Source organism: Eriocheir sinensis, chromosome 12, assembly GCF_024679095.1.
Source record: "Eriocheir sinensis breed Jianghai 21 chromosome 12, ASM2467909v1, whole genome shotgun sequence".
In the NCBI taxonomy this organism is placed as follows: domain Eukaryota; kingdom Metazoa; phylum Arthropoda; class Malacostraca; order Decapoda; family Varunidae; genus Eriocheir; species Eriocheir sinensis.
The window spans coordinates 23,993,480-24,007,933 of NC_066520.1; the positions used below are offsets into that span (position 1 = coordinate 23,993,480).

At 42.2% G+C, this 14,454-nt stretch overlaps 2 protein-coding genes across 3 annotated transcripts in view; both read left to right on the top strand.

Annotated features, from left to right (window-relative positions):
* The first annotated feature begins 2,247 nt into the window (after window positions 1–2,247).
* Window positions 2,248–8,139, top strand: LOC126997701 (transmembrane protein 129-like). Of its 2 annotated transcripts, none has more exons than XM_050858933.1 (7): window positions 2,248–2,484; window positions 3,840–4,058; window positions 4,181–4,436; window positions 5,338–5,580; window positions 6,858–7,011; window positions 7,130–7,275; window positions 7,747–8,139. In XM_050858933.1, the coding sequence occupies exons 2-7, from the start codon at window positions 3,857–3,859 to the stop codon at window positions 7,856–7,858; spliced, it is 1,113 nt and encodes a 370-aa protein (XP_050714890.1). In that variant the 5' UTR covers window positions 2,248–2,484; window positions 3,840–3,856; the 3' UTR covers window positions 7,859–8,139. The 2 variants fall into 2 exon arrangements, with proteins under 2 accessions (XP_050714890.1, XP_050714891.1); XM_050858934.1 differs by having other exon boundaries at window positions 7,133–7,275.
* Window positions 8,140–11,700: 3,561 nt separating this feature from the next.
* The window catches only part of LOC126997275 (major facilitator superfamily domain-containing protein 12-like), an 18,649-nt gene continuing 15,895 nt past the window's right edge, over window positions 11,701–14,454 (top strand). Inside the window, exon 1 of the mRNA XM_050858269.1 lies at window positions 11,701–13,731. The gene's annotated coding sequence lies outside the window, so the exon portion shown is untranslated. The remainder of the gene's footprint in view (window positions 13,732–14,454) is intronic.

The window sequence follows — 14,454 nt, forward strand, 5'->3', positions numbered from 1 at the left end:
TGAGAGGAAAGACCATATATGTTTGATCACATTTGGGGCTGATAAGTGATTGGGGTAAGGCTTTAGGGCTTGGAATATAAGGGTAATTAAGTATTATTGATTGGGGACCTTGCCAAGCCTTCCCCTGTCAGTTTTAAGGCTGAGTGGAAAGACCATATATGTCTGATCAAGTTTGGTGGCAATAATGGAAAGAGTTAAGGCTTTAGGGTTTGGAATTTGAGGGTATTTAAGTATTACTGATTGGGGTGCTTGGCAATACTCTAAGTGATAGGGAAGGGTTAGGTTAGGGTAGGGAAAGGAAGACTTTAATCACACAATTGCTTACCAAGACCTCACTTAACCTCAAGATTTACAGGACTGAGTATGTGATAGGTTAGGATAGGTTAGGTCAGGGGAGACTCCGAACCACATAGTAGCTTGCCATGACCTCCCTATTAAGCTCAAGACTGACAGGGCTGAGTATGTGATAGGCAGAGGGATAGGAAAGGTTAGGTTAGGTTAGGGTAGGGAGACTTTTAACCATACCACAGTTTGTCAAGACCTCACCTAACCTCAAGGCTGGCAGGGCTGAGTGTGTGATAGGCAATGGGATAGGTCAGGTCAGGCTAGGTTAGGGTAGGATAGGAAACGCACTGGAAAGGGAGACTTCTAACCTAACCATACATAGCTTCTGTTAACTTGTTGAGGCTACTAGCACAGCTGAGCAGAAGAGCAAGACTGTCACTGTATTATTATTATTATTATTATTACAAGAGATGAATTGTATGATGAATTAGGAAGCATAATTATTGTAGTGGGATTAACCTGTTGCTATAATTCCTTTCTTTAATTTATTTTATCTTTATTTTCATTAAGTTGCAGTTCCTTTCACAGTCTGGGTATAATTATACTCATCAATTAGGTTGATTCTGCTATAATTCCTTCCTTTTATATAATTTTATCATTTCAATTATGTTACAGTACCCATAGCAGTCTGGGTATAATTATAGGCTTATTAATTAGGCTCTTTCTGATATAATTCCTTTCTGTTCATGTTTTTTTTATTATTATTATGTTACAGTACCCATAGCAGTCTGGGTATAATTATAGGCTCATTAAATAGGCTCTTTCTGCTATAATTCCTCTCTGTTAATTTTATTTATATTATGTTCAGTACCCTTTGAAGTCTGGGTATAATTATAGGCTCATTAAATAGGCTCTTTCTGCTATAATTCATTTCTGTTATTTTATTTTCTCTTATTTATATTATGTTCAGTACCCTTTGAAGTCTGGGTATAATTATAGGCTTATTAAACAGGCTCTTTCTGCTACAATTCCTTTATGTTATTTTATTTTTCTCTCATTTCAATTATATTACAGTACCCCCTGCAGTCTGGGTATAATTATAGACTTATTAAATAGGCTCTTTCTGCTATAATTCTTTTCTTTTATTTAATTTTCTCTTATTTATATTATGTTCAGTACCCCCTGCAGTCTGGGTATAATTATAGGCTCATTAAATAGGCTCTTTCTGCTATAATTAATTTATTTTATTTTTCTCTCATTTCAATTATATTACAGTACCCCCTGCAGTCTGGGTATAATTATAGGCTTATTAAATAGGCTCTTTCTGCTATAATTCTTTTCTTTTATTTAATTTTCTCTTATTTATATTATGCTCAGTACCCCCTGCAGTCTGGGTATAATTATAAACTCACTAATTTGTTCTTCACTAAAGTTACTGATTGATATTGTGGTGTTTTATTTGAGTCCTTAAGTTTGATGATAAGTGAGAAGAGTGTCTCTCTCTCTCTCTCTCTCTCTCTCTCTCTCTCTCTCTCTCTCTCTCTCTCTCTGATTTGATGCATTATGAAAGGGTAGTATATGTTTCTCTATCTCTATCTATCTTTTTATCTATCCCCTTACATAGTATTACATTCTCTCTCTCTCTCTCTCTCTGATTTGACGCATTATGAAAGGGTACGTAGTATATGTTTATCTCTATCTATCTTTTTATCTATCCCCTTTCATAGTATTACATTCTCTCTCTCTCTCTCTGATTTGACGCATTATGAAAGGGTAGTATATGTTTATCTCTATATCTTTTTATCTATCCCCTTACATAGTATTACATTCTCTCTCTCTCTCTCTCTTCTACTACAATTACTACTACTACTACTACTACTACTATAATATACCCCTACAACTAATATCATACTACTACGACCCCTCCCATCCCACCCCCCCTCTCCCTCCCACGTCAACAGACCCGAGACCCAGACCGAGACCGGAAACAGGAAAGATTGTAAACAAGAGCGGAAAAATCCTCGAAGAATCCATTAAAATTACCGACGAAGAGGAGAAGAAGGCAATTAAAGGATAAGGAGGAAGGGGAGAGACCTGGAGGAAGTTATTTAAGGCGTCAGAGGGAAAAAGAAGAAGGGAGAAGAGGAGGGAGAGGGGAAGATATGAGCTGTGGGGCCTGACACCATCACCTCCACCCACGTAAGAAAGAAACTACTTCACAAATTCTTTATAAATTGCTAATATAACGCCATTGTCACAGTTACTTCATAAAGTCACAGTTACTAAGACTCAGTTACTTCATAAATTCACAGTTACTAAGACTCGGTTGCTTCTTAAATTCACAGTTACTTCATAAATTCACAGTTACTAAGACTCGGTTGCTTCTTAAATTCACAGTTACTTCATAAATTCACAGTTACTAAGACTCAGTTGCTTCTTAAATTCACAGTTACTTCATAAATTCACAGTTACTAAGACTCAGTTGCTTCTTAAATTCACAGTTACTTCATAAATTCAGTTACTAAGACTCAGTTGCTTCATAAATTCACAGTTACTTCATAAATTCACAGTTACTAAGACTCGGTTGCTTCTTAAATTCACAGTTACTTCAATTCAGTTACTCCATACAATCACAGTTCAGTTGCTTCATAAGTTCACGGTTACTTGGATTCAAATGCTTCTTAAATTCACAGTTACTTCAATTCAGTTACTCCATACATTCACAGTTTAGTTACTTCATAGATTCTCCTTAATTAGTATTGAAATAACCCCATTATGCAGAGAGTGAAGTGTTTCCTGCCTAGGGGTGACATTTTATTGCTGTTAAACTACACGCTGGTTTAGTTTTTATCATCAACTACGTCTGAGGAATCGCTTTTACCTATAGGGTCATATTCTTAAACATTTCAATCCCAAAGCTCATATATAAGACACGGTTTTCGTAGGAGTATAGGGCATTTCCAGAGGTAGTTTAATAATCCTGGTGGTAGTGTGACCCTTCCTCTGTACCAAGAACCTACGATAACACTCACGAGAACCCGATTGATACCCTTTTTGGCCTTTAGAAGTAGTTGATATGAGAGGCAGGTACGTCTAAGAATACCGATCATAATTCGTCACTTCCGTATAGATTGATTTTTTCCCCATAATTACTTCTAAGGGTTCAATTTTCCCCACAATCCCTACTTCTAAGGATTCAGTTTTCTTTCCCTACAATTACCTCTTCAATATTTCCCTACAGCTCTCAATTCTAATGCAGTTTCCCCCATAGTATTACTTTTTAGGGTCCAATATTTCCTTACAACTCACAATTCTAATGCAGTTTCCCCCATAATACTTCTTCCAAGGGTCCAGTTCTTTCCCTACACCTAATTTTAATACAGTTTCCCCTATAATATTACTTTTCAGGGAACAATTTCCCCCTTAACAGTATTTCTAAGGGTCCAATATTTCCTTACAACTCTCAATTTTAATACAGTTTCCCCCATAATACTACTTCTAAGGGTCCAATTCTTTCTCTACAGCTCCTACTTCTAATACGGTTTCCCCCACAGAGGCTAAGGAAGGCACAATGTCCGGGGTCCTGTTCGTGTCGGTGGTCTACTGGATGTTCGCTCTCATGCTGGTGTTCCCCCCGAGCGAGGTGGCATCAGCGGGGCTCACCATCGAGGCGCTGCTTGGCGGGTGGCTGGGCAGTGAGAGTCTGACCTTCGTACAGTACCACATGCGTAGGACGGCTGCCACCTGTCTCGCTCACACCCTGCTGCTGCCTGGTAAGTTATGGTGGTTACGAGACGAGGCTGAAATATGTCTTCTATCTTCTTTTTTAACTTTTTTTATTATTATTGTAAGAGTATTATTATTTGTGTATACGAGGATGCTTATTCCGTCACAGGTTACGTGGCGACCCTAATGAAAGCCGAGCCCTGGGTGTTGCTTTTCCTGGACACACGCATCCACTCCCAAGCCTCCGTCCTCCTCGTCCTGGTCTCCCTTCTCCCGGCGGCTGCTGTGGCATGGGTGGTGTCGGGCTGGTGGCAGGGCGGCTGGCAGGGGCATCCGCTAGCCGCCAGCCTTGCCGTATATGCATCTAGCAACTCTCCTGAGGCCTGGAAGTCTGTGGCAGCGGATATTAATACGGAATTTAGAAGGTGGGTTGAGAAGTGGAGAGATGGAGGAAAATGTGGAGGGAAGGTAGAAGTTATGTGGAGAGAATGGAGGAAATGCAAGTTGAAGAGAAGGGAAGGAGCCTCTCGTAGAAGTTGCTGGGCTTTTCATGAACTGTTTTGGGATGGTGGTGATAGTTTTACACGACTTCTGCATCATGAACGGGAAAATCACCCATGAAAACCCAGCTAATCTTCCCTGTGGCCTAAGGAAAGTCGTAATGGAAATCGGATACATTTAATAACTTGATCCTATGGCTTTTGATCCTCCCCTAGGGTTGACAAGTTTACCAGCAGGCCATCATACGCTTCATACTTCATACCTTGAGCCTTTCGCATATTTGACAGGGCTTTTGTAGGAGTTGTGGGTATTTCCACCGGTAGTTTTATGACCCTGGTGGTAGTTTGACCCTTCTTCTGTACCATGAACCTGAGAAACACACATTTGACAAGGCTTTCATAGGAGTTTGGGGGTATTTCCATGAGTAGTTTTATGACCCTGGCAGTAGTTTGACCCTTCCTTTGTACCATGAACCTAAGAAACACACATCTGACAAGGCTTTCATAGGAGTTTGGGGGTATTTCCAGGGGTAGTTTTATGACCCTGGTGGTAGGTTGACCCCTCTTCTGTACTGTGGACCTAAGAAACACACATTTGACAAGGCTTTCATAGGAGTTTGGGGGTTATTTCCAGGGGTAGTTTTATGACCCTGGTGGTAGGTTGACCCCTCTTCTGTACTATGAACCTGAAAAAACACTCATTAGAACCCAACTGATCTCCTATTTGGCCTTTGAAAATATTTGATGTGAGAGGCTGAAATGTCTGATAACGACCTCTGCCCGAAACATTTAATAATTTGACCCTAAAGCTCTTGTCCTTCCCTAGGGTTGACAAGTTTACCAGCGGTGCGTCGAGCGTCTATCGCGTAGTGGCCACGGACAGCTGGCTTCTCAAGGTCACGAATTACAAGGTTGAGCTCACTAGCCTTAGGGACGCGGTGCTGTCGCTGGAGGCTAGTCAGACCACCGCTGGGCCCGCCGCCACCACCGAGGCCAACCCCGCCCCCGCCCAGCTGCTGACGATCAAGGTTGTGTCGGTCAGGGAAGGGGTGCCGGCTTTCTCTCTAAGGTGTGTGTATTATTATTATTATTATTATTATTATTATTATTATTATTATTATTATTATTATTATTATTATTATTATTATTATTTTGATGTTTTTCGATTTTTTCACGTCCTCGTTTCTTGTGATTCATGGCATGGGTGTATTTTTTTTTTTTTTTTTTGTTTTTTGTTTTTTTTTTTTGTTTTTCCTACTGCTTATAAATGCGTTTCCTGGTTTTTCTATGATGTCTATGTTTCTTTTTACATTCAACTGTTTATTGTATGCATTTATTCAGTGTATGTGTGTTTTCTTCTCTCATTCACTCCCACAAGCATGGAGGACTCTTGGGGTAAGATATTAGTGAGATACTTTCCTTAGCAACACCTAAACAGTTAATTCACATGTATATTTCCTCAGTACATAATGCAACTTTCTATGTAACAATGTGAGGTCTTTCTATGTCTGGTTTTTGCTTAAGTTGCTGGCTATCACGTGTTTGAAGGTACCCTAAGCCCTTCTAACCATAAGCTAAACAGTCACTCTATATGTGGCTTCAGTAAATTCATATATGTGTGTTTCCTTAGTAATGAAACTCCATCTAACTTAATCTTGCTGTCGTAATGGGTTAGCTATGTGAAGTTAGAAATTTAATACAAGGTTATGCAGAATTTAACCTGGCTTTCCTACATAATCTTGTGTCATCGTAAAGTGAGGTTAGGAAGTTGATACGAGTTTATACAGAAATTGAACTTGCTCTCCCATTTCATCTTGTCCTGTGGTGAAGGCTGAGCTCTGTGGAGTTAGAAGGAATTTAATACAAGTTACAGAGAGGGAGAGGAAGGAGGAATTCAGCTTAGGAAAGGAGAGGTCAAGTAAGGGAGGAGGAACAGGACTTTGATATGAGTTTATACAGAAGTCAATCTTGCTCTCCTCTTTCATCTTGTGTCATGGTGAAGGCTGAGCTCGGTGGAGTTAGAGGGAATTTAATACAAGTTACAGAGAGGGAGAGGAAGGAGGAATTCAGCTTAGGAAAGGAGAGGTCAAGTAAGGGAGGAGGAACAGGACTTTGATTTGAGTTAACACAGAAGTCAATCTTGCTCTCCTCTCCCATCCCTTGCCATGGTGAAGGCTGAGCTCGGTGGAGTTACAAGGAATTTAATACAAGTTACAGAGAGGGAGAGGAAGGAGGAATTCAGCTTAGGAAAGGAGAGGTCAAGTAAAGGAGGAGGAACAGGACTTTGATATGAGTTAACACAGAAGTTAACCTTGCTTTCCTCTTCCATCTTGCGTCGTGGTGAAGGCTGAGCTCGGTGGAGTTTGGTGAGCTGGAGCGTAAGGTGGTCAACCCAGTGGTCAACGCACGCCACATCGTCATCCAACAAAGCCTCTCGGACTTCTTCCTCGAGACCTTCACTGAGACCATCCGCCTCAACCCCACGGTCTCCCCCCCTACAGTAAGGGTCCATAATGTCTTCCTTGGGGTCATGCAAAATATCGTTCGTTAGCTATTATTACTATTATTATTATTATTATTATTATTATTATTATTATCATTATTATTTCCCCCCCCAGCAGGAACGGTCGATGTGCTTTGGGTGCCAGCAGACCGAGGCCAATGTGACCCTCCAGCGCCGGTGCAGCGGTGCCGGCGGGGGTGATGGTCAGTGCCAGGAGTGTCACTGCCGTCCCATGTGGTGTGTGTCATGCCTTAGTAAATGGTAAGTGTGTGTGTGTGTGTAGTCTAAGTAGGGATTGTATCTGTTTTTTTTCTTCCTTTCTCTCCCTCTCTCTCCCTTCCTTCCTTCCTTCCCTCCTTCTATATTTCTCATTTTTCCTTTAATTCTATCAAGTTCTTCTCCTTTCTCCTTTCCCTCTCCTTCTCTCTCTCTCTCCTTTATTCTTCCTATCTCCCTCCTCCTTCTCCTCCTCCTCTTCTCTTTTTTAATATCAGAGCAATTTCTTCCTTTATTTTCTTTATTTCTTTAGCAATTTCTTCCCTCCTTCCATCCTTCTTTTCTTCTATACACGTTTCTCCTCCTCCTCCTCCTCCTTCTCTGCCGCCTCCTCCCCTTATTGTATGTATTTCAAGCTGACAATAACAACACATGATATAGGAAGGACTTATCTGGGGCATTCAAACCTATATTAATACATTTTTTCCTTCCCTACACACGCACACACACACACAGGTTCGCCTCCCGTCAGGACCAGAGCCGCCCGGAGTCTTGGCTGTCCTCCCGAGCACCCTGTCCAACCTGCCGATCGACCTTCTGCCTCCTCGACGTATCCATCATAGCATAGCAGAGGGCAGAGGCTCACCCATTGTAGCGTAGCAGGTGTGTGTGTGTGGGGGGGGGGGGGGGGGGGGGGGGGTGGGTCTATGTGTAAGAGAGAGATAGGAGTATGAAAAAATTATTTAATCAACAACTTAACCTATAAAAACACAAAACAAATGGCCTTTTTAACATACTACATATACACAATGTGATGCAGTTATCAGCCTCAAGCCTCAATTTATTAGGACAATTAATACCTTGAACCTTGTACCACAAAGATATTTGAATACATATTTTTCTACACCATCTTGTGCTTAATTATTTCCCTTGTTAGAAAAAGATTATGGGGCTGTTTTGAACCTACTTATTATTGAACATTGAAAGGGACAGATCACAGATCGCGGAACGAAGGAAGGAAGAGAGAGAGAGAGAGAGAGAGAGAGAGAGAGAGAGAGAGAGAGAGAGAGAGAGAGAGAGAGAAAGTGTAAAACAAATGAAAACAATAAAGGAATAGGGAAGCAGAAAAAAAGGGAGGAAGAAAAACAGCAAAACATGAAACAAACAAATTAAGAAAAGAAAAACGACACAGAAATAAGACAAGAATATGATAAGTACGATAATCTGACAACCACGACCCAGACCAAAACCTTCCCCCCAGTGTTTACATTTGAGGGGAAGGAGGAGGCAGGCGGGAGCAGTTGGACACCCTTCCTTCTGTATTCACATCCTGCTAAGTCTATATACATGGTGGAAGGTGTAGGCGTGTGTCATAACCCTCATGGAGCCCAGCGGGACGTGACATCACCAGGAAAACGGTAATGGACACAATTTCATCTTTCTAATTAAATTGTTCACCGCCTCTATATTTTTCCGGTATATTAACCCTGATATTTATAATGGCTGCCATGGCTATTAATTAGTGTTTGTACTTAAAGATAAATCGTGTGTGATAAATGGAGAGAATCGTTGGAATTTAATTGTGACTATAACGAAAATACCAGACATGAAAACTGAACCAGTGGATATTCGTGATACTATTCATGAAAGTAATTAAGACTCACTTACTCACTACGATGTTTGAGAATGTGGGTAATCTGACTCGGTGATGGTTGTAAGTTGTCAGCATATGTGGTAATAACTCTCCTTATAAATTGATTGAGGCAACTGCATCACATTTGCATAGATATTAGAAAGGCCATTCGTGTTGTATAGGTTATGTTGTACAGCATAAAAAAGGGAGAGGGGTGGAGCCAGAATCAGAGACAGTCACAACCTTAAAATTTCCATGAGTCTCAGTAGGAGTCAAAATTTCCATGAGTCTCAGTAGGAGTCAAAATTTCCATGAGTCTCAGTAGGAGTCAAAATTTCCATGAGTTGCAGTAGGAGTCAAAATTTCCATGAGTCTCAGTAGGAGTCAAAATTTCCATGAGTTGCAGTAGGAGTCAAAATTTCCATGAGTCGCAGTAGGAGTCAAAATTTCCATGAGTCTCAGTAGGAGTCAAAATTTCCATGAGTCTCAGTAGGAGTCAAAATTTCCATGAGTCTCAGTAGGAGTCAAAATTTACATGAGTCACAGTAGGAGTCAAAATTTACATGAGTCGCAGTAGGAGTCAAAATTTCCATGAGTCGCAGTAGGAGTCAAAATTTTACATATCTGACTCCATACCTGTGTTTGCTGGTCAGTTAGTTGTAAAGAGTTAATGCTGAGTATGAGTCCATATGCTTTACTGCTAGCTTTGTGAATTATTTAAGTCTGTCTTGTTAAGGTGTATTCCATCCATCCCGTGCATGATGGATGGAAATGAGGCACTTTTTCGCTAGGTTTTCCCAGGGAGCAGTCTGTCACACTCCCTCTCTTTGCTATCTTTCTTTCTGTCCATCTGTTATTGTTACACCTAAATAGTCAGTCTGTTTCTCCAGTTCTACATCTTCTATTTCTTGTGGTTTTTCTTTCCTGGTATATTTAATAATAATGTTACTTTTTTCTTTGTTTATCAGTATGTCATATTTTTCAAACCACCTATTTTAGCATTTGTACATGTGTTTGTGGGTGGGTGTGTGTTCTCTCTCTCTCTCTCTCTCTCTCAGAGACTGCACCAAATTTTTCTTCACCAACGTTGTAGTGCGAGAATGGAATAAGCTTCCACCATCAGTGGTCCAGTGCAACACGATTGACTCCTTCAAAAATAAGCTCGACCGTCACTTCCTTCAACGTAATATTAACTAGAGTAGAAATGCAACGTTTTGGAGTCTTCTGATTAATGTAAAATCACTTAGGTTTAAGGACAGACCACCAAGTCTGGACCATGGGGTCTGTGTGGTCTGATTTTCTATGTAAATCTCTCTCTCTCTCTCTCTCTCTCTCTCTCTCTCTCTCTGGTAGTAACATGTTTATCCAGATTTCTTTAATTAGCCACTTCCTCTCTCTCTCTCTCTCTCTCTCTCTCTCTCTCTCTCTCTCTCTCTCTCTCTGTTAATAAATTGTTTATACAGATTTATTTAATTAGACTCTTACTCTCTCTCTCTCTCTCTCTCTCTCTCTCTCTCTCTCTCTCTCTCTCTCTCTCTCTCTCTCTCTCTCTCTCTCTCTCTCTATCTCTGTATATATATATATTTATATATGTATATATTTTTATTTATATATATATATATATATATATATATATATATATATATATATATATATGGCTATAGTGCTTTGAGAGAGAGAGAGAGAGAGAGAGAGAGAGAGAGAGAGAGAGAGAGAGAGAGAGAGAGAGAGAGAGAGAGAGAGAGAGAGAGAGAGAGAGTATAGGTGTGTGTGTGTGTGTAGGTGGGTGTGGCTGTGGCTGTGGCTGTGATGAGCAAGGCCATAAGTGGTTGACCTTGATAGAGAGAGAGAGAGAGAGAGAGAGAGAGAGAGAGAGAGAGAGAGAGAGAGAGAGAGAGAGAGAGAGAGATATTTGTCACTCTTTCTCTTCCCTTCTTCTACCTTTCCTTTCTCTCCTTTTCCAGTCCTCCTCCTCCTCCTCCTCCTCCAGTACCTCACCACATCATTATCAACTTTCTCTTCCTTTCCTGTTTTCTCTTTTCTCTCCACTTTTCCTCCTCCCATGCTTTCCTCCACTCCTATCTCTCACTCTCATTCTCTTCCCTTATCTTTATCTTCAATCTGTTTCCTCCACTTTACCTCCCTTCCACACGACTCCCCAGCCTTCCCTCCACTCCTCCTCCACCTCCTCCTCTGCTTCACACGGCCCCATCTTCCCTCCCTCCCTCCCTTCCCTTCCTGTAGATAAGTTCTTCCGACGTACCCGGGTCCTTCATTTCACCATCGGTCAGTAATATTATCAGTTCCTGCCTCAAACAACGCATCTTTAAACGTTTCTAGGCTTACACAAACACACAGACACACGTTAGGTAAGGCTCATTGTGGTTGTGTTGTGTTCCATGGCTATAGTTTCATGGGTCCAGTGATGGTTTGTCTATAGGTTTTCGTGACTCAGAACTTTGTCTTAACCGTAACTGCCTAAAAGACCGTACTCTCAAACCGGTCTCGCGCACACTAGAACTTGGTGGTGTGTGTGTGTGTGTGTGTGTGTGTGTGCTGGGGGGCTGGCTCACTTGCTCTCCCTCACTCGGCTCGCAGCTCGGTCCCATTCGCTGTCTTGCCGCAATACGGAGTGGACACGAGTGACAGCCTGTGCCGCACGCTCTCATACCCTCATCAGTGGCTAGTGGAGGTTAGAAAAGGAAGATCAGTGACGGATTCTGTGCAGCTTCTATCCCTAAGTCTGTGTCGTTTCCAGTTGCCTCAGTGCAGAGTGGACAGGAGTGACAGCCTATGCCGCACGCTCTCATACTCTCGTCAGTGGCTTGTGGACGTTAGAAAAGGAAGATCAGTGACGGATTCTGTGCAGCTTCTATCCCTGAGTGTGTCGCTTCCAGTTGCCTCATTGCAGAGTGGACAGGAGTGACAGCCTGTGCCGCACGCTCTCATACTCTCATTAGTGGCTTGTGGACGTTAGAAAAGGGAGATCAGTGACGGATTCTGACTTACCAGCTTCTATCCTTGAGTCCGTATCGCTTTCATTTGCCTCGGTGCAGAGTGGAGACGAGTGACAGCCTGCTCTCATATTCTCAGTCGCTTGTTGAAGGTCAAAGAAGGACATTAATTCACGGATTCTAACTTTCCAGCTTCTACTCTGAGTCCTGTTTTGCTTCCACTCACCCTGTTGCCTCAGTACAGAGTGGAGTAACAGGGTGTGATTAACTGTGATAGCCTGTGAAGTACGCTGTTACGCTGCCAATCGCTCGTTGAAGGTTACAAAAGGATGCTTATTCACCGATCCTGACCGCATCATCTTTCTCGGAATCCTCCTCTCTTGCCCCTAGTCGCCTTGTCACCTTAGAGCAGAGAGGGCACGCTGTTACGCTGTCAGTCTCGTGTGGAGCAAGATCTCTGGTGTGGAGGTTGGGAAAGGAAAATCAGTGACGGATTTTGACTTTCCAGCTTCTACTCTAGTCCTCTCTTGCCCCCAGTCGCCTTAGAGCAGAGAGGACACGTGTGATTAACTGTGATAGCCTGTACTGCACGCTGTTACGCTGTCAGTCTCGTGTGGAGGTTATATTAAGGACGTTGATATTAGGATTCTGACATTACCCGAGTCCGTATAACTATTTCTTCCAGTCGCTGTGTTGCCTTAGAACAAAGTGGACACATTTGCAGTTCGCTCCTATACTCTCAGTTGCGTGGTGAAGGGTATGAAAAGGGACACACATTCACGGATTCTGACTTAGCAGCTCGATCCTTCCCCGAGCCTGTATTGCCTCTAGTGTCTGTCTCCCTATCGTCTCAGTGGTAGAAAGACATCTTGGTTGGTATTCTCAGACGCTTATATCTCTCGTCATCAATTTCCAAAGGCCAAAACGGAGAGTAATCAGGTTTTCATGGGTGTTTTCACGTTTATGGTCCAGACGAGGGGTCACACTACCACCAGGGTCATATATGTACCCCTGGAAATGCCGAATACCCCTTCAAAAACCCTGTCAGATGTGAGAGTGTAGGCGGCGAAGCGTACTGAGAATATGATCCCTGTACTGTACGATCTTCGCTCTCAGTCGCGTGTTAAAAGTTATAAAAAGGAAGATCAGTGACGGATTCTGACTTCGCATCTTACTAAAAGACGATTACTCAAGGATCTCCACTTCACACACCCTTTTCATAGTCCTTGTTGCAGAGAGAACACTAGTGCCATATGCTGTCGTACTTCATCGCGTGTTGAGGTCATAAAAGGACGATTATTCAAGGATCGCCACTTCGTAATTCCTTTCCTTAGTTCATTCCCTGTCCAATGACCTCGAGATTCCTTTTTTGTTGGTCCAATTAGCCTTGTTGACTCTATTGGTGTTATTAGTGAACCGAGCGTTCTCAGACCCCGACGCTTGGAGCATGCGAACATAAGGAGTCTGCAGAAGAAACATTAGAACAAAGGGAGTCTGCAAGAGGCCGGTATAGGAGTTTGTAAAGGAACATACGAGTCTGCAAAAGGCCGGTAACATAGTCTGCAAGAGGCCGGTATAGGAGTTTGCAAAGGAACATACAAGTCTGCAAGAGGCCGGTAACATAACATAAGAACATAAGGTGTCTGCAAGAAGCCGTTTGTTATAAGACCAAAGAGAGAGTGAGTTTAATAAGTGAAATAAGAAGAAGTTAGGAGTTACTGAAGAACGTATAGTAGAAAAAGGATATTATAGACACTTTGTGAAGTTATATTATAGTGTATATTGGACATAAGTGGGAATATAGAAAGAAAAGAAAGTGTTGTATGCGAACTACTACTACTACTACTACTACTACTACTACTACTACTTCTGCTACTACTACTACAACTACGGCGGCTACAGTATATTAACCAGGCAAGCATGTGTGTATGAGAGAGAGAGAGAGAGAGAGAGAGAGAGAGAGAGAGAGAGAGAGAGAGAGAGAGAGAGAGAGAGAGAGAATAAAAGAAAGAAAAGGAGGTAGAGAGGAAAGGAGGGATGGAGGGAGAGAAGGAAAGGGATGCTGGAGAGAGAGAGAGAGAGAGAGAGAGAGAGAGAGAGAGAGAGAGAGAGAGAGAGAGAGAGAGAGAGAGAGAGAGAGAGAGAATAAAAGAAAGAAAAGAAGGTAGAGAGGAAAGGAGGGATGCAGAGAGAGAGAGAGAGAGAGAGAGAGAGAGAGATCCTGTTACGAGTGGAGGGTCACCTGACAGCAAGATAGCATTTCTCAGTCATGTGATTTCCATTTTAAAACAACGTTATATAATCGGGCTTAACAACGCGCCCCCTGCCGTATGCTCCATTATTTATATTTATTTATTTATACGTGTTACCTCCCGGACGACCCCAGCTGTTAGTGGCGCAGGAGGATTTTATTTACAGTGACTACCGCGATGTATGGCTCTTGCTGCTGCTCTCCATAACCGAATCGCTGAAGTTAAGGATTGAAGGTCTAGACAGCATGTGGGTAATCTGACACTCGGCGAAGGCTTGAAAATCGTCAGTGTGCTTCATAATTATAGTGGCTGCCGTGATACATGACTTACTTGGCCCATCCTGCACCCCGGCCGGTACTCCTCTTGACCCAGTCGCTGAAGTTAA